Below are 26,793 nucleotides of genomic sequence, written 5' to 3'. Positions count from 1 at the left end.
GGCTTGAGGTGATATCTCATTGTGGTTTTAATTTGAATGACCTTGAACATCTGTGATGACCTTGAACATCTTCTGTCTGTTGGCCATCTGTATGTCCTTTTTGGAGAATTGTCTATTCAGGTCATTTGTCCATTTTTAAATTGGATTGTTTGTCTTCCTGGTGGTGAGTTGTATAAGTTCTTTATAAAGTTTGGATATTAACCCTTATTTGATATATCATTGGTAAATATGTTCTCCTATTCAGTGCGTTGTCATTTTCATTTTGTTACAAAAGCTTTTTAGTTTTATGTGGTCCCATTTGCTTATTTTCTTTTCCTTTGTTTTCCTTGCCAGAGGAGATATATCAGGAAAAAAAATATTGCTACAAGAAATGTCTGAGATTTTACTACCTATGTTTTATTCTATGATTTTTATGTTTTCATGACTACGTTTATGTCTAATCCATTTTGAGCTTTTTCTTGTGTAAGGTGTAAGTTGGTGGTGTAGTTTGTGTCCGTCAGTAAATGAATGGATAGAAAAGTTGTGGTACATTTACTCTCACGGATTTGAACTTAGGGCTTCAGTGTTTTCTAGCCTTCAAGATAGCTGTTGAGATTTTGGGGCCATTTGATCCCAGTTCTTTTGTGTCTGATATTTCTTGAAGGTTTTAGTATCTTTCTTTTTTAAAGAGCAAGGGGTTGTGAAGGGGAGGAGAGAGAAAGAGAAGAGCATGTGAGTGAAACATCATTGATGTGATAGAAACACATCAATTGGTTGCCTCCTGCACGTGCCTCCAACTGAAGCTGGGGATTGAAACTGCACCCCAAGTATGTGTCCTTGACCAGGAATCAAACCCACAACCCTTCAATCTAAGGGCCAACAATCTAACCACTTAGCAATACTGGCCAGGGCTCTCACATGGATTTTCAAAATGGGAACAATGGTAGAGGAATTGTGAGAGTTCAATGAGATAATCCATGTGAAAGTACCTGGCATATCATTCCTGGCATATAGTAAGTTTTCAACAAATGTCAATTTTCCTTTTTTTGGTTGTTCTCTGCCTGACTAAAAAAAACAAATATGAAAGTATTATTGTTCTACTGATGGGGAAAGGGGTTTGGGAAATAGTTTTAAAATATTATTTACCTCAAGCAAAATAGATCTCATTAAGAACTACATTTGCGAGGTCACGTGAATGTTCCCAATCATTTAAACTCAGAACCAAGAGAACATTGCCCAAACACAATTCAACAACTTCTGTTTTATAATTATTAGGTGATAGGCAGGAAGTAAGCAGGAGGGACTTTCTCTTTAGTGATTAAATAATTTCATATAAAATGATAAAGCAAAAGTATATATATATATATATATATATATATATATATATATATATATATATATATATATTGAGTGGCTAGGTTTTTATGACCACTGCATCAATACTTCGTTGGGCCACCTTTTGCCTTCAATACTGCATCGATTCTTCTTGGCATTGACTCCAAGAGATGTTGAAAGGTGATGCGAGGAATCTGACACCATGCCTGATGAATAGCACTGTCCAGTTCTGTGAGATTTGATGGTTGTGGAACTAGCTGCCTGATGGCTCTTTTAACTTCATCCCACAAATGCTCAATTGGATTGAGATCTGGTGATTGCGGGAGCCACCTAAACAAGGTAAAGTCTCCCTCATGTTATTGAAACCACTCCTGCACAATACAAGCACTGTGGCATGGTGCATTGTCTTGTTGGAAGAAGTCATCTTCATTGGGATACGCCATCAACATGATAGGATGAACTTGATCAGCAACGATACTTAGGTATGTTGTGCTATGCAGACATTGTTCCACACAATTTTTTTTTCAATTAGGAGTCATCTTTATTACATCCCTTTCAGAGCAGAATATCTCTGTCAAATTCTGAACAAACAAAAGAAGAAGCATTCTCTTTTTATATCTTTTCTGTTCTTTGTGTATGTTACTTTTGCAGATAACTTGTAACCTTGAGTATATATCATATCTATACAGACAACTTATAACCTTGAGTACATATCATATCTAACAAACACCTGGCATGAGAATATTATCAGTATCAGTATATCAGTCCCTTATGTTAGATGGCTAGCTTGCAAGGTCATACAATTAAGTTTATCTTTTCTATTATTAAAGCTAAAAACAAAAACAAATTTATTTTACAGAATAAGAGACTGTCTAAAAAATGACAGAGTTTACAATGACAGAGTTTAACTATTTAACCATAGCTGAGAATTTCAAACAGCAGTTTTAAACATCAGTTTTTCCAAAAGAGGGATTATTATGCTTCATTACCCATTGGTTTTATGTATAAGAGTCAAATCATTGATTCTTGTTTTATTGCTGGGGAGGGAGTTATAGTGACCTCTAAGGACTATAAGCTTGGTGGAATTAATTTTCTGTTGAATAAAGTTAGTAAACCAATTTATAAGACAGGATCCTAGACTGAGGGCCAGGAGTATATGCAAGAGAGTCTCAGCTTTAGTGGGTTTGATGAAGAATCCTGGATTTTCTATTCTGCCGGTGCTGCCTTAAGCCCAATGTGATGAAGCCACATCGGGATCCCATCGACCTTGACCTTGCCATGGGGGTGGTCAAGATGACAGTGTGTGGTCCTCTTTAGGTAGGAGTTAGTCCTTGTGTGGTAAATTTATTAATCCCAGAGTCACCAGAGTGGAAGGGATGAACTGGATCAGAAGTTGGTATAAGCAGTACATATCAGGTGTGCTTCTGGACTGCTCTTTGGGTGAACTATAAACCTGTAAGAACTTGAGTAAAGATTGGTTATGGATTTTAGCTTTCCTAGATTGGGATATAGTAGTTATCTTTTAGAAGCTCTGCAAGCTTAGCATGGTTCCATGTAAGCTGGTGAGGTGGGTAGGTCAGGGTCTGGAAGAGTCACTAGAATCTGCAGAGGACCCACTAGTTTTAGGGCAGCCCCCCAGGCTGCTTCATCCACAGTTTAGTTCCCTCTTGCTTTTGGGGAGTCCCCTTTTTGGTGTCCCTTACAGTGGACCAATGACAAGCCCCAAGGACCACCAGGGATCTGAGTCTGATGCAATAAACAAAAGAGCCTCTTCCATGCTAGCATGGGCTCTGTCCCATTCACGCCAACATTGCGGAAGAGAGGCCAAACTTCGACAGGTCAAGGGGTTTTATAAGGGTGGTGATGTCACTGCTTTGGCTGACCCTGATTGGTTGGATGAGGGCTAGGGTTCAGTTACACAAATGGAGGATAGCTCTGCTCTGCCACACAATACAAAATGGAGTCAGGAGCTTGTCTTACCCTGCCCTGCCCTTTCATTCTCCTCTTGTCTTATGTGCATGAGTCAAATCATTGACTCATCCTACTTCCTTTTAGGACATTTGCTGTTCTGTTATCTAGTCTTACTTAGCCCTGGACTTTCTCACTGGCTTGTAAAAATGTTCTTGACAACATGAGTAAGAGTCAGCATAAACAACAAATACAGTTACCAAGACCCTTAGTACCACAGTTTCCATCAGTATTGTTCTCACTGAAGTCCAGTTCCCCTCCTGCAGGCATCAAGTCTCCTGCTGGCCTGCATGGAGCCCAGGCTGGGGATCTCACAGGTGAGGCCGCTAGTTGCCAGGATCTAGGCCATGCAGGAGCTGGGAGTCATGTAGTCAGGTCTGGGTGCCGTGTACTTTAACAGCCGTGGGTGTGCTCAGGATAACAGTGTAGCGTCCCTTTGAGTCCTTGGGCAGTGAATTTCTTTACCCACACTGAATTTCCGGGCTACAGGGTCTGCGGTGGGCATTTGCAGTGCATCTGGAACAAGCAAACTGCAGAGCCTGTAAGGACTTGAGCAAGGGAGTGGTTACATGATCTCAAAAAAGGGGGGAAACCATCCCAGTAGGGGTACACCTGGCTCATAAGAGGGTGAAGGACAAGGAGTTGGTCCAATTTTCACCGATTTTAGGACACATTTAGATAAACTCCTTTTCAGAGTCCTGCTCATGCCAGTCCTAAGGCTTGAGCTATACTGGCAGCCCGAATCTAGGAATAATCTCCTGGAGCAATCTTCTGACCACTATAGAGGCAGTTCCTGTGCCAGTGGGGTATACTTCAACCTAAAGCGTCTACAAAAACTGGACCTTAATGCTGGTGGTTTAATCTCTGAAATTGTTCCACACAAATTAAATGGCCCAAACCATGCCAGGAAATCATGCCCCAAACAATAACACTGCCCCAATCAGTTTGAAGGGTTGGATGGATTCATACATGTAGGGTGCATGCTTTTATGCCGTTTCCACCAAATTCTCACTCTGCCATTTGCATGATGCATCTGGAAACGTGATTCATCAGACCACATGACATTTTTCCAATGCTCCACAGTCCAATCCTTGTGTTCCTGTGTGAATTGGAGACATTTTATCGTGGTAACTGCAGACAGCAAAGGTGTTTGAACAGGCCTTCGGTTTCCATATCCCATAGGATGCAATGTATGGCTAATTTGCCTACAAACATCAGGTGGTCATAATAATCTGGCCACTCAGTGTGTGTGTGTGTGTGTGTGTGTGTGTGTGTGTGTGTGTGTGTGTGTATATAGTGTTAAATAGACTTGCCCAACTGGTCTCTGACAAACATAAGAGGGTGAAGGACAAGGAGTTGATATTTTTTCAACATGATATTTTTTCAAAATGTCCTCACTTACTAATGAGCAGCAAGAAGGCATGCCGCTGGTATAGAGGCGTGATGTTTGTCTAGGGTGAGTTCTCACACCTGAGTCTCTACTGATTATATGTGTTTACCATGACATGTGTTCTTTTCCAGGGGAGCATGATGTGAAATCTGTAGCTGCACACAAACATTTAAAAACTGGGGTGGAGCAGCCTGGCTGGTGTGGCTCCACCAAGAGATCAAGGTCGATGCCCGGTCAGGGCACATGCCCAGGTTTCCGCTTGATCCCAGGAGGAGGCATGAAGGAGGCAGCTGATCAGTGATTCTCTCTCATCATTAATATCTCTCTCTCTCTCTCTCTCTCTCTCTCTCTCTCTCTCTCTCTCTCTCTCTCTCTCTCTCTCCTCTCTTTTTCTCTCTCTCTCCTCTCTCTCTCCTCCCTCTCTCTCTCTCTCTCTCCCTCTCTCTCTCTCTCTCTCTCTCTCTCTCTCTCTCTCTCTTCCTCTCTCTTCCTCTTCCTCTCTCTGAAATCAATAAAATCACATTTTAAAAAGAAATAAACTGGAATGAGGCAGAAAAATAAATTTTCTTCCTACCTTTCCTCCAAGGTCTTCTGGGTGGACTGATAAACTAACATAACATGGGTTAACAGGAGAAAATAACCAAACTTATTGCATATACACACACAGGGGTCCCATAAGAGCATGAGGCCGGAGGACAGATCCCGCAGTTCAGGCTTGTACTCCACCTGGAGCTAAAGGGAAGGGCATTTGTGGTTTGGGACTTCAAAGGAGTTAAGGTTGGAGCCTTTGGACAAGAATGCAGGTAAAAGATGATGAAGCCCTGAATTAGGATGATAGCAGGAATGAGGAAGAGGGATAGACTTGAGAAATAGTTAGGAAGGCAAATTACATGGGACTTCAAAGGGCATGATGGTAAGGCGCCTGTATTTAAGGGTAAATATGCATTTTCTGGGCTATTTTAGATAATGGAACACAGAGAGGACTTTGATCAAATGGACCTTGCTAGATTCCTGCCTGTCTATCAGATTTGGCTCATAGTAAACTATGTTTACCTCCGATGATATCGCCCTTTCTGATGCAAATTCTTAAATCTGAATTCCTTTTAGGCAGTAGAGGGAAAGGTCAAAGATTTTTTTCTGAGATGTTTATTTCTTGAAAATAACCAGCTTAAACCAATGAGTACCCCAAAAGGCTCATTTTGAGGTGGCCATCTCTGCTCTCCCTCACTGGCACATCGAGAAATGGGTAATGCTAGCTGGGTTTCTTATTTACCGCTGATAGAGAAATGACAAGTTAATGCCTAAAGTCTGAGTAATGCAGCTAGGACAGTTCTTAGGCATATCACCTGAAAAGAGCAGTCGTTAACTCCCCCTGGCGTTCTCTTTTCATTTTAGTTCTTTTACAAAGCTCCCTCATCTGGCGGGAACGGAACAGAACTGGCTACTTGCCAAGAAAATCCAAACGCAGTGGAAGAAATTTGGACTGGACTCTGCCAAGCTGGTTCATTATGATGTTCTCCTGTCTTACCCTAATGAGACAAATGCCAATTATGTATCAATTGTGGATGAACGTGGCACTGAGGTGATGTAGAATTGTGGGTACTACTCATACTTTACAACGCCACCTTTTTACAAAGTGAATTGGAATGTAGGGCCAAGTAAAGATACATTTGTTAATAGTGCACTAGAATTCATGTGTTTCTAGAAAAGTTAAGTTGGCAAACTAATTATTTGGTGTTTACTATGTGCCAGGCACAGTGCTAGGTCCCGTGACCAGAATGAAGACTAGGGCATGCGTAAGGTGAGGCAGACATTAGAACACATCATTTCAAATCAATGTGGTAAGTACTATGAAGAGTATGATTAGGTTCTTTATCTACAATGAAAAGGGTCACGTGGCCTAGTGTTGATGTAAGAACATCCAAATCTATAGAGAATTATTATAAAAGTTTATTTGATTCAAACTGATGTCATATGCCAGGTTGCAACTTTTTATGCATTTGAAATTAAGGAGGGATCATAAGGAAGATCACATGGAGGTGTGAGAAAACAAAGTGGGGATTGAATTACAGGATAATTAACAAGATTATGAGCTCTCTTGAAGGTGGTTATTTCAAAGGTGTGTTAGCCTAAATGCACAGAAACAATGGACAGGGCTTGCTTAAGGCAAAGATCACCTTTTACTAAAAAGTTATATGTCTAGTTTTACAAAAGATAATTATGGAGAAATATGTAAACGACCATTGTACTTACATGGAATAATAAACTTTTAAAAAGAAATCAGCAAATGTTAATATGTTTAGGGTGTGACTACCCATCAGGACCTGCCCAGTTAGAAATTTATGATCATATAATCTTGTAAGGTTACTTTCCATAGAACCCCTTTTTTTGTCCAACCTCCCTGTAAGTCAAAGAGTTTATGTGTGAGTCATAAAGATTCTAAAGGTTTAATTAATCATATGAAAAAGCAAGCTAAGAGAATTCTAGGTGGAAGAGAAAATATTGGCAAAACTGGAGATGTGCTAATTTCATATTGGGAATTAAAAGGTTTTCTGTATTTCAAGAGTCTAACATATAAAGAGCCATGAAAAAAAATAAAGTGAGCCATGATCAGAGATAGATCAGTATGCAGTTAACTCTTGAACAACATGGGGTGAGGAACACCGAACTACAATCCATGTATAACTTTTGACTCCCCAAAACTTTACAAATAGCCTACTGTTGACAGGAAGCCTTACTGGTAACATAAGCAGTCAATTAATGCACATTTTATATGTTACATGTATTATATACTACACTAGAAGCCCAGTGCAAAAAAATTCTTGCACTCAGGAGTGGTCCCTCAACCCGGCCTATGCTCTCTTGCAGTCAGGGACCCCCAGGGGAGCGGGCCTAAGGTGGCAGTCAGACATCCCTCTGGCAGCCCTAGAGTCCTCTCCTTAGCGCTGCAGAGGAGGCGGGAGAGGCTCCCACCACTGCTGCTGCACTGGCCAGCCATGAGCCAGCTTCTGGCTGAGTGACACTCCCCTGTGAAAGCGCACTGACCATCAGGAGGCAGCTCCTGCATTGAGCGTCTGCCCTCTGGTGGTCAGTGTGCATCATCCCGACTGATTGTTCTGCTGTTAGGATCAATTTGCCTATTACCCTTTTACCATATAGGATTCTTACCATAAAGTAAGCTAGAAAAAAAGTTAAGAAAATCATAAGAGAAATTACATTGACTGTATTGCACATATTTTATTGAAAAAATTCTGCTTATAAGTGGTCTCTTGCAGTTCAAACTTGTATTGTTCAAGGGTCAACTGTATATGTTTTGGGGCAGATCATGGAAGGGCTTATACATTGTCCTAAGGAATTAGGATATTCAACCTCAGTCAGTGAAACCATTGAGATGTCCTAATAAAATGGAAGGGTGTGGTTAGAGAGGGATTTAGATAGTTTGGGCAGTCTGCAGATTAGACCTTGACTAGGAAAGGAGTTAAGGTTGGAGACTTCAGACAACAATGCAGGTAAAAGATGATGAAGCCCTGAATTAGGATGATAGCAGGAATGAGGAAGAGGGATAGACTTGAGAAATAGTTAGGAAGGGGTATTGGCAGGACTTGACTAGTGATTGGAGGAAGGAGGGGAGGACAGAGTTCGGTTTGATTCCTAGGTGTCTGTTGTGGGTGGCTAGCTAGTGATGCTCATAATAGCAGTAGGGAATGCAGAAATAGACCTGTGATGAGAGAACATAAATGCAAAGTTAAGGCAGTTGAGCTTGGACAATCATGCTGACATGTACATCAGGCACTTAAATACATGTCTGGAAGGTCGGGCATCATAAGCATATCAGGTATAGGTGAAATTTTAAGTCAATGAAACCTCCCAGGAAGGGAGTATGGAATGAAGCTAGCACTGTACTGCAGATAAAACAGAGGGACACATTATTTAAATGCAAATGAGAGACAAACGGAAATGAATAGGAGAATCATGAGAGTGCCACCTTCAAAGCCTGTTTTTATACATCACGTGGGAACTATTAGTTACCTGAAATTGCATGCATGTATAGACGTTTCCATGACTTTGAAGACAATAATGATGACAAGGCTCTTTCTCCTTGTTGCCAGTGAAATTTATCTTTTTGATTACAGAACTAGTTTCAGGATGCTTAATCTTAAGTGTATACGTGGGGCAAGATGCATTATTCCTTAACAGCAATCTAGAAACTTTCTTCCTAATGTCATGTGTTTCATTGCTTGCTAGATTTTTAAAACATCATACCTTGAGCAACCACCAGATGGATATGAGAATGTTACAGATATTGTACCGCCATATAATGCTTTCTCAGCCCAAGGCACGCCAGAGGTAAAATGAGACATTTTCTCATTCAACTCTTTAAAACTTTATTTGTTATATAAAACCTATGTGGGGTAAGAGATTAGGAGGCCCATGCATGCTGATCTTTGAGGTTCAGTGCTATTCACACACTTCTTAAAGAACAAAAGAAAAAGAAAATAAATATACAAAAATGAGACCCTAATAACCAAATGACACTATTTGAAATAAAGAAATGTTAAACATGCCTTTAGTTCGGTAAGAGCAATAGATGTTTTTAAAAGTTTTTTTCTTTGTTCATAGTCTGACTTTGTTACAGAATTATCGATGTGATTTTATAGATCAGACTATAGACATTTTCAGATGAACTCCATAGTTGGAAATTAAACTTGGCTGGGATTTTAAAATGACTCTTATTTATCCTACTTCCCACAACTCTGGTAGTTTCTTCAAAGTAGGGCACGTGGTTTAATATGTTTTACATATTGTCGTTTTTAAAACTTTTGAACATATTGAAATATTTTCTACTTCTGTAGAATTAGCATGGACCTCTATCTATTGAGCCCAAGCAGGAAAGACAGCATTTGATGAGGTAGTGCTGGGGAGCAAACTTATTCTTCAGTTTTCTCTTTAACTATAGCAGTGTTATGTATTATTTTTCTTTCTTTTCTTTTTTTTGTTTGTTTGTTTTTGCTTTACCTGCAGGGAGATCTTGTATACGTAAACTATGCTCGTACCGAAGATTTTTTCAAACTAGAAAGAGAAATGGGCATCAACTGCACGGGAAAGATTGTTATTGCCAGATACGGGAAGATCTTCAGGGGAAATAAAGTACTGTGCTATTTTTTGTTTTCCTAGAGTCCTAGAGTGAAGAAGATAAGATATATTGATATATTCTGTAAATATACATGAACATCTTATATTGTTTCTAAAATTGCTATATATATATATATATATATATGTATATATATACATATATATACATATATATATATATATATATGTGTGTGTATGTATATGTATATGCCTGGTGCACACAAAATTCGTGCATTGGGAAGGGGATTTTCTTCAGCCTGGCCTGTGCACTCTTGCAGCCCAGGATTCCTCAGGGGATGTCCACCTGCCGGTTTAGGCCCGATGCCTCTCATAGTCCAGGGCTCTTGCAGTCCGGCACCTCTTGCTCCTTACCTCCCACCACCACTGCTGTGCTCTTCAGGTGTGAGCCTGGCTTCTGGCTGAGCAGCACTCCCCCTGTGGGAGTGCACTGACCACCAGGGGCACCTACTGCCTTGGGCATCTGCCCCCTCATGATCAGTGCACGCCATAGCGACCAGTTATTCCACTGTTTGGTACATTTTCATATTAGCCTTTTATTATATACTAGAGGCCTGGTGTACGAAATTCGTGCATGGGAGGGGAGGGGGTGTCCCTCAGCCCAGCCTGCAACCTCTCCAATATGGGACCTCTCAAGGGATGTCGATTGCCCATTTAGGCCCGATCTTGGTAGGATCGAGCCTAAACGGGCAGTCGGACATCCTTCTCACAATCCAGGACTGCTGGCTCCCAACTGCTTGCCTGCCTGCCTTCCTGATTAACCCTAACTGCTTCTGTCTGCCAGCCTGATCACCCCCTAACCACTTCCCTGCCAGCCTGATTGATGCCTTACTGCTCCCTGCCAGCCTTATTGATGCTAACTGCTCCCCTGTCAATCTGATTGCCCCTAACTGCCCTCCCCTGCAGGCCTGGTCCCCCCTAACTGCCCTCCCCTGCAGGCCTGGTCCCCCCTAACTGCCCTCCCCTGCAGGCCTGGGTCCCTCCCAACTGCCCTTCCCTGCAGGCCAGGTTGCCCCCAACTTCCCTCTTCTGCCAGCCTGATCACCCCTAACTGCTCTCCCTTGCAGGCTTGATCGCCCCCAACTGCCCTCCCTTGCATGCCTGGTCCCTTTCAAATGCCCTCCCTTGCTTGTCTGATCACCCACAACTGCCCTCCCTTGCAGGCCTGGTCCCTCCCAACTGCCCTATCCTGCTGGCCATTTTGTGGTGGCTATCTTGTGTCCATATGGGGGCAGGATCTTTGACCAGATGGGGGCAGCCATCTTGTGTGTTGGAGTGATGGTCAATTTGCATATTACTCTTTTATTAGATAGGATAGGATATAGACATATAAACATATAGATACAGATACAAAATAGATATAGATATAGATATAGATATGGATAGCACAGAAAATATTTTTGCACATAAAATCCTGTTTTTATGTTATCTCATATATCTATAAAGGGAAATTATTTTCAATAATTTTATTACCAAAGCAATAGTTGCTTTCCCCCCTTTTTAAAAAAATGTGTTTATTGCTTTTAGAGAGGAAGAGAGAGAAATATCAATGCATCAACATTGATTGGCTGCTTCCTGCATGCACCCCCCTGGGACTTGAGCCTGCAACTTGGGCATGTGCCCAGACTGGGAATTGAATTGGAGATCTCTTGGTGCATGGGTCAATGCACAACTGCTGAGCCACACCAGCCAGGCAATATTATCTTTTACATTTAATTAAAGGATATTTATATGAGTTAAAAAAAAAATACTTGCCCTGGCCAATTTGATTCAGTGTTTAGAACATTGGCTTGCAGACTGAAGGGTTGCAGGTTCGATTCCTAGTCAAAGGCAGGTACCTCTCTTAAAGGTTTGCTCTCCAATCCTGGTTGAAGTGCATGAAGAGGAAACCAATCTATGTGTCTCTGTCACATCAATATTTCTCTCTCTTCCCATTCCCTCCTTTCGAGTCTGTCTGAAAATCAAATGAAAAAAAATGTCCTTAGGAAGGATTAAGAAAAAACAACAAAAAATCCCCAAAAGCTCCCCTATATTACCCAACTTCATTGCCCAGACATAATCTTAACAGTTTTTCCAGGCCTAATTCTGTGAAATATGAGTATAAATACATGTTTCTATAATGATTTTTACATGTGTAATTTTTTTACATATATAATTTTTTTACATAGAGGACACTAGAAACTATATATTGTATAACTTTATTTAGTCCCTCGGCAATAACTTGTGTGTATTCCTCCACGGTTAAGTGTATGGGACTCTACATCGCTATAGCCTGGGTTCTGGTTTAGTCTGGACTTCCTATTCCCTAGGTCTTTTACTGGAAGCAAATTGCTTAACCTTTCTGTCCCAGTGTTTCCTCACGTATAAAATGGAAATGCTAACAATAGTACCAAACTCCTAGAATCCTTGTGAGGATTAAATGACATGGTGTATAAAAGCACTTCAGATAGTGACTTATACTTAGTAATTTCTATGTAACTTGTTTATCAAGCAAATTTCTCATTCCTTTAGGTAACTATATAATATTTCACAGAATGGATAGCAACTTATTTAACTATTTCTCTGTTGACAGATGCTTATTGTCTTAAATTTGTTAAAATTATAAATCAATTGTGAACATCTTTTTGTATTTGAACATTTGTGTGAATATATTTTTGTAGTATTGATTCCTAGAAGTTGAATGGCTGATTCATATTGTATATTCTTTAAAAAATTTTATACACACTATCAGATTATCCTTCAAAAATGTTGTAACAAGTTATTCTCTCACTAACATTATATATGAATGTTTTCTGAATGTTTTTACTGATCAAAACTGATGGTTATCTATATTTTGCTACAATACTTCTGGCAATGAGTAATTTAGTATCTTATAGGGTATACTAGGGGCCCAGTGCACAAATTCATGCACATTGAAAGGAACTGTAGACCGCGAGGAGGCTGCAGTGGGCACAGGGGCAGGTCTTGGCCCATCCTCCGTGGGACCAGTGCCCTCAGTGGGTGTGAGAGGCAGCTGCTGCCCTGATTGCCCCTCAGGAGCAGAGGGAGGTGGAGAAGACCTGAGGAGCGATTGGGGCTGGCAGCCAGTGCTTGTACCCTTTGACAGCGCCGAGCAATCAAGAGCAGTGCTGGGTGCCAGCAGCGGGTGTAAGCAGTGGCATTGGTGTCAACAGCGGGTATGAGAGGCGGCTGCTGGCCCTGATTGCCCCTCAGGAGCAGGGGGAGGTGGAGAAGCCCTGTTATTTGGTTGCAGCCAGTTATTTGGTTTTGCCATTTGGTCTATTTGCATATTAGGGTTTTATATATAGAGATTTTCTTATTTGTGGTCAGTTTGGGTTATTAGGAAAACATTTACAGAAACACTGTGGCCAATTTTTAAACAATATAACTCTTCTGAATATAATTTTAAATTAGTTTAGTACCACACATATTGTGGAGTGGTTACTTTATGATGTGCCAGATTTTGGAGGGTGGATAGTTCTTAAAAACACCCTCTGTTCCAGTATTCTTTTATATATAGAATGTAATGCTAACAATAACACTAATCTCTTAGAATGCTAACCCAGGGGAGAGAGGATATTTAAAAAATTTTTAAATACTTTTATCCATTCTAAAATAGAAATCTGTACAAAATATAGAAGTACAAAGAGGGGAGGCATTAATTTTAATTTTTCCTTTTTGAAATTTATTTTTAGAGAGAGGAAGAGGCAAAGATTGAAAGATTGAGACAGAAAGGGGGAAGAAGAGAGGGAGGGAGAGGAGGAGGGAGAGAGAGAGAGAGAGAAAGAGGAAGAGAGAGAGAGAGAGAGAGAGAGAGAGATTAGTTGTCCCACTTATTTATGCATTTATTGGTTCATTCTTGTATGTGCCCTGATTGGGGTTTAAAACCGAGTCTTTGGCATATTGCAGAATGCTCTAACCAGCTGAGCTACCCAGCCAGGGCAGGAAACATTAATTTTCCAGTTTTAGGAACAGTAGGAATGTTTCCCAGAAGTGATAACTTATTTGGAGTTGTGAAGAATAAAGGAGAGTTGTTAGGTCTACGGAGACATTATATTCAAGGCAAAGAGAGCTAAATGAGTAACAACATGATAAAAAGCAGTGTCTGAATTTGCTCACATTATTAAGGTGGCTTTTGCTTAGATGAACAACTCAGTCATTTGCCATTTGTACGTCACGGACTGCCCATTGCCCCTGCAGGTTCACAACGCCATGGCGGCAGGAGCCATAGGCATCATCTTGTACTCGGACCCAGCTGACTACTCTGCCCCTGAGGTACAGCCGTACCCCAAAGGATGGAACCTTCCTGGAACTGCAGCCCAGAGAGGGAACGTGTTAAATCTGAACGGTGCCGGCGACCCACTCACTCCAGGCTACCCAGCTAAAGGTAAGGGATGAGCCTGTGCTGGTCTGCCTGTTTTCTGCAAAAATAGTACTTGCCCTTAGAAGGTATAGAAACAAGCATCTATAGGACACATTAGAGCTGTGTGCCATCATAACTTGGCTCGCTCTTGCTAGGAATTCAGACATTTCCTTTGTATTATTTTAGTTGTAAATGTTCATGAGATGCGGACATGGAGAAGGGAAGGTCAGTTCAATTCTCTCTCTACCTTTAGTAGAGAGGTGGTTCAGAAACACGGACCCTCAACTCCAACTAGGATGTAGGGTTTCTGAATTACTTAGTGCTTTTATGCTTCTCTAGATCATACATTGCTATTTTTAAAAATACCAAGACTTTTTTTGTTATTAAATATGTAAAGTATGAAAAGTTTTGACATCTAGTATGTAACCACCTCCACAATCAAATTAATGAATCTATTTATAACCCAAAAGTTTTCTTACATCTCTTTTTTTATAAATATACTTTTATTGATTTCAGAGAAGGGAGAGGGAGACAGAATCATTGGTTACTGCCTCCTGTATGCTCTACAGTGGAGGATTGAGCCTGAAACCCAGGCATGTGCCCTGACCTCCTGGTTCATAGGTCAATGCTTAACCACTGAGCACACTGGCTGGGCTCCTCTCATCTCTTTGTAATGGCTCCCTCTCAACCCTTCCTGCCCCCTCCCTGCTAACCCCTACATACACAATGATCTGATTCCTGTCAGCATATTTATTTTGAGGTCCATGTTACTGATGTGTGTCAATAATTCATTCTATTTTTGCTGAGTAGTAAGTATTCCATTAAATAGATATACTAGTTTGTTTATTCACTTACTGGTTGATAAAAATTTGGATTGTTTGCAGTTTGGGGCTATTCTATATAATAAAAGCCCAATATGTAAATTGTCCCCTCAACTGGCAGTTAAACAGGGAGTTCAACCACTTGCTATGCCATGCACTGACCACCAGAGGGCGTTGTGGAACATGGCAGGTATCTTCAACACGCTGCAACCTCTCGCCGATTACTTGGGTGTGGGGGTGATGGGGAAAGAGATGCGGTGAGAATGCGGGGTGTCCACTAAGCTCGCTCGCACTTCCCCTGCTAACCTTCCTTGGGACCAAGGGGAATAGAACCTGGGACTCTTTAGTATTCAGGCCGACGCTCTATCCACTGAGCCAAACCGGGTAGGGGTGTATGTTTTTTACACACTGTCAAATTAAGAAAATTTACTTTTGTGGTAATATGAGAAGAGTTTTTATCTTAATACATGTATTTAAATATTTTTGCTGGATTTTGTCAAATTCTTTAACTGCATTTATTGAAATCAAATAAGTTATCTTTAAGTTAAATTGATTTTTTAAAATGTTAAACCAATTTTTCCATCCTTGGTGGTTATATTGCATTATCCTTTTATATATTGGTATATTGCTGGATTTGGGCTAACATCTTGTTAAAATATTAGTCTGTAGTCCTAAGGGATATCAGATTATAGCTTTGTTTTCTTGTAATATCTCGGACCTTATTTTGTTGTCATAATGTCCTCATGGAATGAGTTTGAAGCTATCTCATCTTCATTTTTTAATGCAAGAGTTTATAAGAATGGACTTGATTTTTTCTATGAATGTTTGGTAGAAATCCTCAGTAGATCCATCAGGCCTGAAGTTTTGTTAGTAGGAATGCTTTTAACTACAAATTTAACTTCTTTAATAGATATATGGCTATTTAGGTTATATATTTATTCTTGAGTGAGCTTTGACATTTTGTGTCTTCAAGGATATTTGTCTATTTCATTTGAGTTATTGAATTTATGGGGTTAGTTTTTCATAATAATCTCTTAATTTTTGTTTGCATGTATTAGTGTGATATTTTCTTTATTCTTGATATGAGCAATTTATGTACTTTTCTTCTGATCCGTATTGCTAAAGATTTGTTTTATCGATCTTCTCAAAGGACCATTTTTGAGTTTGATTGATAATCTCTGTCATTTTTCGGTTTCTTCTTATATTTGTGCCCTGATCTTTCTGTCCTATTGCTGACTTTTAATTTATCTTTGTTTTCTAGTTTCTGAAGGTAGAATCTTATGTCATTTGTTTGAAACCTTTTTTTCTAAATAAGTGTTTCAGTGTTATACAATTCTATTTTGATTGACAAAGTTCCAAGAAAGTTTTTAAGCCTGATAATATGTTTCAACCTTTCTTTAATGAGAATATTGTTTTATAAGATGTTTACCACTTACTCCCAAGATCTCTTGAATTCCCTTTAAATTTTTTGTAGTTATTTCTAGTTTCAGAATATGGGAACCATTTTCTAGATACCTTAAGTTAAAGCTTCTCCAAGGATTCAAGATATCCTTGAGAAAATAAAATATGCTTGTAAAATTCAGGAGAATTGTGTGAAATGTCAAAACAAGTTTGGGTGCTACAATACCTACAATTGATTTTTAAATTAGAATGTAAATGGTTTAAATAGATCATATCAGTTAAAACAATCATTGATTTGGGCAGAATGTTTAATTTGAAAATAATGTCAAATATAAAGCAAATCTGCAATAGTAACAAAAAAATAATTTTTATACCGCTGGCTCAGATTCTTCAACTGTTTTCATTTTATGCAATTTATATTTGCAGAGTACACCTTTAGACTTGATGTTGAAGAAGGAGTGGGAATACCCCAAATCCCTGTACATCCTATTGGGTTTAATGATGCAGAAATATTATTACGGTACAGTTTTCTTGTTGATTATGAGAATAAGATATTTTGCATTAATGTGTTCATTTATCTTTTAAAATCAATGCAACCTAATTAGGTTTAGAGTATCAGATCAAAATAGCTCCTGAAGTAGGAATAACAGCACATCCTTCCTCCCCACCCCCATACCTGCAGTCAGTTTAGTGCCTAAGAAAACAGTTTTGCTACGAATGAGTCTCAAAAGCAAAACTATGCCCAAAGAGAAAAATACTGATTTGAGATTTCTGAAGTAGTTGGATTTTCTTAAATATTCATTTGATATTTGTACTTGACCGGCATTTTAAAAATGATAATGCCCACCACTTGGATATGTGAACTTGGACCACTTACTCAATCTTTCTCTGATTCGGTTCCTTGATCTGTAAAATGAGGACTGAAATAGTTTCTCCCTGATAGCATTATTATAAGTAGACAAGGTCATGCATGTAAAGTATTTAAAATATGGTACACATTCTATTAATGTTTGCTGCTATTATATGTATCCTATAATTGATGTTCCTTTTCAAATATCCTTATATATATTTACTTTTAAGTCTGTATAAATATCATTTACTAATTGCTTTATGAATACCTACTATATAATGAGTGCCTTCTCTATAAATTAATTTCTTCTCCTTAGCACAGTCATGTATTTTATATTTTTAGGATTTTCTTGGACCTAAGGCATCCCTACATAAATAAAATCACAAGTAAGGAGGCCGCAGCTTTCCCTTTCCTCTGTAAATCTTTCCTTCGCTCCTAGCACTAACACATGAAATGTTTTGCTTATGTATTTCAGTTATGACTCTCCTTAGAATGTAAGCTCCACAAGGGAAGGGAGTTTGGGCAGTACCTGGCACTTAGTAAATGCTCAATAAGTATCTGTTAAGTGTATGAATATCTCATTACCACAATTCATGCTTTTTTCCTAAGAAATAGTGATGCTCAGCCTTATTCTGTCTTTTCATTTTCTCCTGGCAGCCACATGGGAGGAACCGCTTCACCAGACAGCTGGAAAGGAAGTCTTAATGTGGATTACAACGTCGGGCCGGGCTTCACAGGGCGTGATTCTTCCAGGTAATCTCACTGTAATTTAATAGCCTGGAAAAGCCTTCAGTGTTTAATGGGGAAAATGTCAAGATAACTGTTCTACCAGGTGTATTTTGCTTATCATCTTTTTCTCACTTCTATAATAAATGATCATTTTATATCACTTAAGAAATATATACAGAATCATGTATCAAATTTCTTCATTTAGTGGAAGAAATTTTTTCATAGTTTCAAAAATTGAGACTTTTGAGTTTATAGGTTTAGTATTTTAACATCCCTTTTTACTTTAAGTTTTAAAAAATGGTTTCCCTATTACTTTCAAAATGTTATACTAGCATGTGTGAAACACTAGGCTGACTTAAGGGGAAGAAGTAAAGAGAAAGGAAGCAACATTACTGATCACTTACTGGGTGGGTTATGTAAATCAAATGGGCAAGCACTAACTATGGTGGAGCTCAATACACTTATTTTAATTATTAACACATTACAGCACTGTTGTACAGGAGGAGTGATAATAGAGGACGAGTTCACTGAGCTTAATTTTTCAGAGTTTATTTTCCACTGGATCGAGGCAGGCAGGAAATGCCAGCGAGAGATCAGCTGGAACAGAGTAGTTGAACAGCATGGCATGGTCAGATGTGAAGGAGTCTGATTTGCCTGAAATGCGGAGAGATAAGGCAATGCCACGGTGATAAATCAGGGAAGGTAAAGCTGTTTTTATTAAACCAAGATAATTAGTCATGTTTGCTAAGAATTCACATTAACAGTGTGAATTCTTAGAGTGTTCTTTATTTTTTCTAATTTCTTACTTATTGACTAGGGGCCCAGGGCACAAATTCGTGCATCTTGAAAGGAACTGTAGGCCGGCCATGAGGCTGCAGTGGACACAGAGGTGGTCTCGGCCCCTCTTGTAGCAGCCCAACTTCCACAACTGCTGCCCTTCCCATGCACGGATGGCGTCGGACCCAACCACACCCACCGATGGTGCAGAGTGGTTGGGGCTGGTGCCAGAGGCAGGTACAAGTGGGACCATCTCCAGCAGTGGGTATGAGAGGTGGCTGCCAGCCCTGATCACTCCTCAAGAGCAGGGGGAGGTAGAGAAGCCCTGAAGGGTGATCGGGGCTGGGAGCCGCCGCTCATACCCACTGATGGCACCAAGCGATCGGGGCTGGCGTTGGGCACTGGCAGCAGGTGTGAGTGGGGCCAGTGCCAGCAGCAGGTGCAAGCGCTGGGCAGGGCCACAGTGCATGGGAACAAAGAATTTTCATTAAACCTACCAGAGGCTCACCCCAAATGGCAGCAACTAGCACCGGCCTTGGTCTGATGCCCCTGCCCACCATCCTGCCACAGCTGATGCCTGCCATGTTCTGCACGTGCCCCCTTATGGTCAGTGCACATCATAGCGACCAGTTGTTCAGTTGTTCTATCTCCAGTCTATTTGCATATTAGGGTTTTATCTAATAAAAGGGTAATATGCAAAGAGACCATCACTCCATCACAAAGATGGCGGCACCCATAGCCACAAGATGGTGGCGCCCAGTCCTTTTAGCCCTGTTGGAGTCCCCCAGTCCTGGAGGGGTTGGGGTATGGTCCCTGAGAGTGGGCAGCATGAGCAGCCTGGTGGAATGCTTGCTTCATCACTGTGGCAATGAAGCAAGCGTTCCCACGCCTGGCTGCGATGGGCCGCTGGGCCACTGAGAACCTCTGGGCAGCAGGTGCAGTGGCCAGGCCCCGCAGAGAGCTACTGGTGCATGATTTGTGCACAGGGCTACTGGTATATATAGATTATTGATCTTAAGGGAAGGGAAAAGAAACATCAATTTTTTGTTCCACTTTATTTATGCTTAATTGGTTGCTTCTTCTATGTGTACTGACCCCACAACCTTGGTGTTTTGGATGATGCTCTAACCAAGTAAACTAGCAGGCCAGGGCTAGTTATTTTCATTTCAGAACTTTCAAAGTATTAGAAGTTTAATTTCCTTATTTTATAGACAGTTTAGAATTTTTTACATAAATGCTTATTTATCTCTATAACTCAATCAGAACAGAGTTCCTTTGATATATTTTATTATCTAACTAGAGGCCTGGTGCATGAAAATTTGTGCACTTGTGAGGGGGGGTCCCTCAACCCGGCCTGCACCCTCTTGTAGCCCTGGACCCCTCTGGGGATGTTCACCTGCTGGCTTAGGCCCTCTTCCTGGAGGATCGGGTCTAAGCTGACAGGTGAATATCCCTCTGGAAGCCCAGGTGCCCTCGGGGGATGTCCACCTGCCAGCTTAGGTCCATGGGGAGCAGGCCTAAGCCACAGTTGGACATCCTTAGCGCTGCAGAGGAGGCAAGAGAGGCTCCTGCCACCACTGCTGTTCTTAGAGCTGTCAGCCTGGCTTGTGGCTGAGCAGAGCTCACTCTGTGGGAGCACACTGACCACCAGGGGTCAGCTCCTGTGTTGAGTGCCCCCTGGTGGTCAGTGTGTGTCATAATGACTGGTCATTCTTGGTCGTTCTGCCATTAGGGTCAATTTACATATTACTCTTGTATTATATAGAATGTATTAATGTCCTCTAGAGGTAAGAAAAATACACAGTGAAAGGTAAAAGCCTATTTAATTTACAAACAGAAACAGTCAGAGAAAGCAGCAAAGATGAAGCTTTAGTTCTATTTTTAGTCACAGTTCAAGAGAAAACTCAAAAACATAAAAATTCTCTGGTCAACATATAAAAAAGCTGACCTCCTTCAACATGGGCTCAGAAGCCTTGATTGATTTGAGTTCAAAATGGACAAAAACACAAAATTACTAAAAAATGCATTTTCTGTCAGATCTTACACTAAAGAGATCTTGATTATCTAATAATCCATTTACAGAAATTACCAAATGACAGGATATGAAATCAAATTCCTAGCCACAGCTGCCACTGGGGAATAATTTATCTTCCATAAGCAAACTAAAAAAAGATGTGGATGAACTCTTGAGAATATGAATAGATAGCCTCTGTTCATTTTCATTAAAATAAAATTTTCTAATGAAAAAAATTAACGTTTTTTTCTCATTCCTCGCTTGACTTTCTTAAAATTTCACTTAATGACATATTATCAATGAATTTTTAATAGATATTAGGCTCATATGTTTAGAAATATATGTGAAAACATGTTTTTGTGGTTTTTTTCTATTTTTAAAAAATCTGTATTTTATTGTTTTCAGAGAGGAAGGGAGAGGGGGAGAGAGATCGAAACATCAATGATGAGAATCATTGATTGGCTGCCTCTTGCACACCCCCTACTGGGGATCAAATCCACAACCAGAGCATGTGGCCTTAATCACAATTGAACCCGGGACCCTTCTGTCCACAGGCCAACACTGTATCCACCAAGCCAAACCAGCTAGGGCTTTGCTATCAATTTTTATCAGCAAAAAATAAATCCTTTACTTGATGTCTTAAAATGAACAAAAACAAAAACACACAAAACACCAACCATTGATAAGTTTTCCTCCAAAAGCATTTTTAATTGAATATTGCACATAAATTAAATATGCCCTCAGAAGTGCAATAAACTTTTGAAGGGAAAACAACACAGAACCTGCACTTAACAATTTATAGGTTTTGACAGATTGTTAGTTCTTCCATTAAAAAATGAACCACAAATCACAAACTGCTGGAATCTCCACTCTTCACCTCCCTCCTCCCCCCGCACCCCTCCCACCGGCAACCCCTCCATAGGTAAATTTTGTTTCTTTATGAAAAAGACTCAACATTTTCCCATGTCATTTTGGATTCATGAAATATGAATGTATTTTTTCCTGTCTTTGATTATATTTTCCTTTGAATTCTAATTAGGTTGATTATAATTCCTGAATGAATATTTAAAAGATTTCCCCAAATCGGAATCATCAGTGATGGCCTGGGAGTTTCACTGTATGTTTGCCTTGTACATATTAACAGGCACTCCCCCAATTTCCATTTATAGAATTTATCATGTTTCTTACGGGCAGCACTGAGCCAGCTCTGTAATTGATACACTACTTCAATAATGAAGAAAACTATTAAACAGCAGAAATTAATGTAAATACAAAGCCACATGTAAAAAATGACTTATTTGCCCTTAAATACATAATGGCTGCATTCCTTATTTTTGTAATTAAGCAGCCTATACTTTACATTTTAGAATGAATACCCAAGACATATTGAATAATAGATTTCTTTGAATTTTAATTAAATATCAATATAGTTATAGAAAGAATATAAAATAATTGAGTTTTTAAAATCTTACTATAAGGTGCATGCTTAAGTACTTAGCAGTAAAATGTCATGATGTCTGCAACTTACTTGCAATTGGTTCAACAATATCAACAATTATTTAATTTAGGTGGTGGCTATATGGTAATTCACTGAACTATTATAATTATAGAGCTTTTTGCACTTCTGATACATTTCATAATTAAACGTTGAAAGAAAGCTTTTAGGCATAACACTCTATGTGAAGTAATTTATTCCTTTTGAAATTTTAGGAAGGTTAAAATGCATGTTCATAATACCAATAAAATTACAAGGATTTACAACGTAATTGGAACTATCAGAGGATCTGTGGAACCTGGTGAGTCTGAGAATTTTTAGAAACCCTTTGTTTTTACAAACATTAAGAGTGAGAGAAGATCACTGTACTCAACTGTTGATTTTTTTTTTTTTTTTTTTTTTTTTGCTAATATAAAACTAGTACATTTCAAAAAAAAATACTTGTACTAATCTAAAATAAGACTCTCCCTTGTAGTGCTAATGTTTTTCTATGGAGGAAACTCAAGCAAGAGGAAATTTAAAAAGCACATAGTAAATTATAACTATTTATAATGCCTTTCAAATTGTAGTTCTTTTGAACACATTCTTTTCCAGACAGGTATGTTATTCTGGGGGGTCATCGGGATTCCTGGGTGTTTGGAGGTATTGACCCAACCACTGGCACAGCTGTTTTTCAAGAAATTGCTCAGAGTTTTGGAAAACTGATGCGTAGAGGTAGGTAATGTTTCTTGGGTGGGTGAGGACAAAGTGACACACTGATTCTCCTTTATTTTAGGCAGGTGTACCTAACTGTGTGTTTACAATGATTGTAGGATGGAGACCTCGGAGAACTATCATTTTCGCCAGCTGGGATGCAGAAGAATTTGGACTTTTGGGATCCACAGAGTGGGCTGAGGTAAGTCAGTCATTTTCTTGGTCAACAGGGAACAAAGTTCTGTGCCTCAGGATGTCCACAAATAGATTCCACTGCCTAATATGGTTTTAATTTGGAGAAAGTCGAAAGTCTCAAGAGAACTTAAGAACTTAAGAGTTTGTTTTTACTTTCACATCAGTTTGGCAAAACAGAATAACCTCCTAAAATCTCTTAAGTTCAGAAAATAGTCAAGACTAGCGAGCTGTTACTGACAAGTGAATTAACTTACCTAAAAACTCCTACAGATCCCTAGAGTGACTTTTCAAGTTTTTGATGTTTCCTTGAAATTCTTCCAAGAATACAAGAGGCCCTATAAAGATGTCTTGACTTTGATTTTGATTTCACACGTATACAATTGCAACTCCATATAAAATTGCAATCGTATGTATATTTTACCATTCACAAAAGTGCCAGGTTGTTGAGTATATGTTAGTTTGTACATAGAATTACTTTAGTTAACTGCCTTACTTTAGAATTCCTAAGATTTATTTTTTCTTCAGATATGATTTTCATTTGTGACTGGCTCTTTATGTTTTATCATTTAGTGTCTCTCTCAGGCCACCTTCTTTCATCTTTTCCCCTTAGCCTCTCTGTAGAGTAACTAAGTTCTTAAATGTACAAGGTAAGCTCATGATTCTTATAAAGGCATGTGCACTATATAAGCACTTATTCTCCCTCCCTTTCCCTTGAGTATCTATTTTAAGTCCAGATATTTTTATAATTCAGATTTTATGGGGTTGTTTGAAACATGTCAAACATTTCTTGGCATTGGCTCTAGTTCTTAAAATGTTTTCCTCCTGATTCATTTTCTCTTAACTTTACTTTAAAATAGTAAGAATCAAATCAGTAAGGGGGTAAAACCACACACACAATTACCTATCACTTATCCTTTTGATTCCCTTTATATCACAAAGCTTTATTAGTACATTGCTTTTACAAACATGCTTTTTGGAAGTTGACTATTTAGATGAGCCAAATTTAATTAAGGTCATTTACATTTAGAATATGTAATTTCATATGAATATATGTAAAAAATACATGTCTCTAGAATTTTAGCAGCTTAAAATAAAGATCAAAGAAATCTAAGATATAAAATAACATGCTTTGCATTAATTTAAATTCTTGTTGGTTAAAAGATAATTTCAAATTTCTAGTTTTCTACCATTTCCCCCTCCATCATATTCAATAGCATCCTTTAAGTAACTAAGAAATCTTCCCTATTTCTAATTTAAATCTGTTATAATGAAAACTCTGACCCTCTAGCTCCCCATAACAGAGGTAAGTATTGTGTGGTGTGTATGGGCAGTGCAGAGAAGTGCCAGTCCTCATTTGGGCCATAACGTCTCACAGCTTTAAATGCTTATAAGTTCTTATAAGTAGTGAGAGAGAAATAAAGGGCACCCTCGGCATATTCCTATCTGTGTGTGACATTCATCTTCTCTACTTAATCTTTTTTGTGGAGGTGTGGAGAGGGAGAAAGTCAGAATCGGTCTTGTGTTTGTCCAAGATCCTTCCTTTCCTCCCTCTTGTTTTCTTGTCTTCCTCTCATATTTTTTTTTCATTCTATCTTCTAATTTTTTTAAAAAAGTGAAATTTTCTATTTTTTCACTTAAAATGCTACATTTATTTGGGTATCCATGATCTCAAAATTTCAATGAGTGTTAAGGATTGCCAGGACACCTTTTGGGAAATACAGATTTCCAGACCTTGCTTTCAGCAATTCTTATTCAGTAGGTCTGGGGGGATATCCACATTCTGGTAGCTTCATCCCTTCACATTTGGTCTGGTTTAGGGAATAAAAGAACCACACCTTGAAAGTATTTTTTCTCTGGGGCTGCCTCTATTGTAAACAATAAATAACTATAGCAGCACAATCTTCTTCTTTCTTGTTTTAATTTCATTAATGTTGTTGTCAACCAACCAGCTATCGGGCATTTTTCAGAAATTATGGTTGAAGGCAAAGGTATTTGATTCTTAAAAAGTATTTGCAGACCACTTTTTTTTTTTTAACTAAATTAATTGGTTTGTTTCCATTTCCACAACTATAAATACTATGATTTAAGTAACAACTTTGCTTCAACTGTAGGAGAATGCAAAAACACTCCAGGAGAGAGGCATCGCTTACATCAACTCAGATTCATCGATTGAAGGTACATTTAATGTATAACTAAGCTATCGAGCCTAATTTCTTTAGGATTCTTAGCATTTGGATTACTATTTTAAAATCTAGTATTAACTACGTCCTTCCTATAGAGGTATTAAAAGAATTTGACTAGCTCTAGCTGGTTTGGAGTATCGGCCTGTGGACTGAAGGGTCCCAGATTCAATTCTGGCCAAAGGCACATGCCTGGGTTGCGGGCTCGGTTCCTGGTGCGGGGGCATGTAGTTAGCAGCAGATCAATGATTCTCTTCATTGATGTTTCTCTCTCTCTCCCCTTTCCACTCTGAAACCAATAAAAATATATTTTAAAGAATTTGACTAAAATATTTCAGAAGTAGTTTACATAATATTTCACATAGAAATACTTTCCAGCCCTAGCCAGGTTGACTCTGGCTAGTGTTAGCCCACAGACTGAAGGGCTTTGGATTCGACCTTGGTCAGGGGTATGTACATTGGTTGCAGGCTCTATCCCCAGCTCTGGTCGGGGCACATGCGGGAGGCAACCCTATCAATGTATCACTCTCAAATGTTCCTCTCTGTCTCTATCCTTCCCTTCCACAGTGTAATGTCTTGCTATATACTAATTGAACGAATGCTGCAGCCTTACCATTTCTTTGCCAAACATCCTCTAAGAGACACTGTGTTAATGACCCTTACAATATGGTAGCTGCTGTCCTAGCTACCAAAGTCTACTTATACCTTCTGTGAAGAGTACACTACAGTCTCTTTTGCTCCTCAATAACTATTTCTACCCTATTAAATTTTTTTATTGATTGTTTTTAGAGAGAAGGGGGCATGAGAGAAAAAGAGATCTGTTGTTCCTATTATTTATGCATTTATTGGTTGATTCTTGTGCCCTGACTGGAGATTCAACCCTCAATCTTGACATATCAGGACAATGCTCTACCCAAGTATCTGGCAGGGCTTCACCCTATTTTCAATTCCCAGGGAGTGACCCCATTGAAATTTGTTACATTTTTATAATTAGAAAATAAAGTTGAAATTTCAATCTATATTTAATTTTATTTGAAAGTATTAAAATACTCTGTGCTTTATTTTACAGGCAATTATACTCTCAGAGTTGACTGTACACCCCTTCTTTACCAACTGGTGTATAAGCTGACAAAAGAGGTACATAATTAGATGTCTCATGTTTTCTGATTAATGGACTAGCGGATTAGCTGTACTTGTTTTTAAACTGGTAACAGACATAACTGATTTGTATAACAAAGCAGAACAAAAATCTCTAATACACGATGTGACATTACAATTAAGATAGTATTGCTTAATTGTAAAGTCACCAACTTCTGTTCTATTAAGTTTGTATTGTGTCCACTGAGCTGGAATGGAAAAGCCTTGATTCAGAGATTGCCTTGGCTACTCATTCATTCAACAAATATTTATTGAGTGGTTACTAGCTATCAGGTCCCATAAAATAATTTATAG

At 39.1% G+C, this 26,793-nt stretch overlaps 1 protein-coding gene across 1 annotated transcript in view; it reads left to right on the top strand.

Moving 5' to 3' along the window:
- NAALAD2 (N-acetylated alpha-linked acidic dipeptidase 2) overlaps window positions 1–26,793 on the top strand; it is a 53,800-nt gene that overhangs the window by 7,397 nt on the left and 19,610 nt on the right. The window contains exons 3-13 of the mRNA XM_084894643.1: window positions 6,068–6,254; window positions 8,918–9,019; window positions 9,695–9,820; window positions 14,024–14,210; window positions 16,835–16,928; window positions 17,916–18,011; window positions 22,489–22,574; window positions 22,868–22,987; window positions 23,086–23,168; window positions 25,273–25,336; window positions 26,411–26,478. Of these exons, the coding sequence (XP_084750769.1) occupies window positions 6,068–6,254; window positions 8,918–9,019; window positions 9,695–9,820; window positions 14,024–14,210; window positions 16,835–16,928; window positions 17,916–18,011; window positions 22,489–22,574; window positions 22,868–22,987; window positions 23,086–23,168; window positions 25,273–25,336; window positions 26,411–26,478 (1,213 nt within the window). The remainder of the gene's footprint in view (window positions 1–6,067; window positions 6,255–8,917; window positions 9,020–9,694; window positions 9,821–14,023; window positions 14,211–16,834; window positions 16,929–17,915; window positions 18,012–22,488; window positions 22,575–22,867; window positions 22,988–23,085; window positions 23,169–25,272; window positions 25,337–26,410; window positions 26,479–26,793) is intronic.

Source organism: Pipistrellus hanaki (genome assembly GCF_964339955.1).
Source record: "Pipistrellus hanaki genome assembly, chromosome: 9".
Lineage (NCBI taxonomy): Eukaryota > Metazoa > Chordata > Mammalia > Chiroptera > Vespertilionidae > Pipistrellus > Pipistrellus hanaki.
This window is presented reverse-complemented; position numbering and strand designations above follow the sequence as displayed.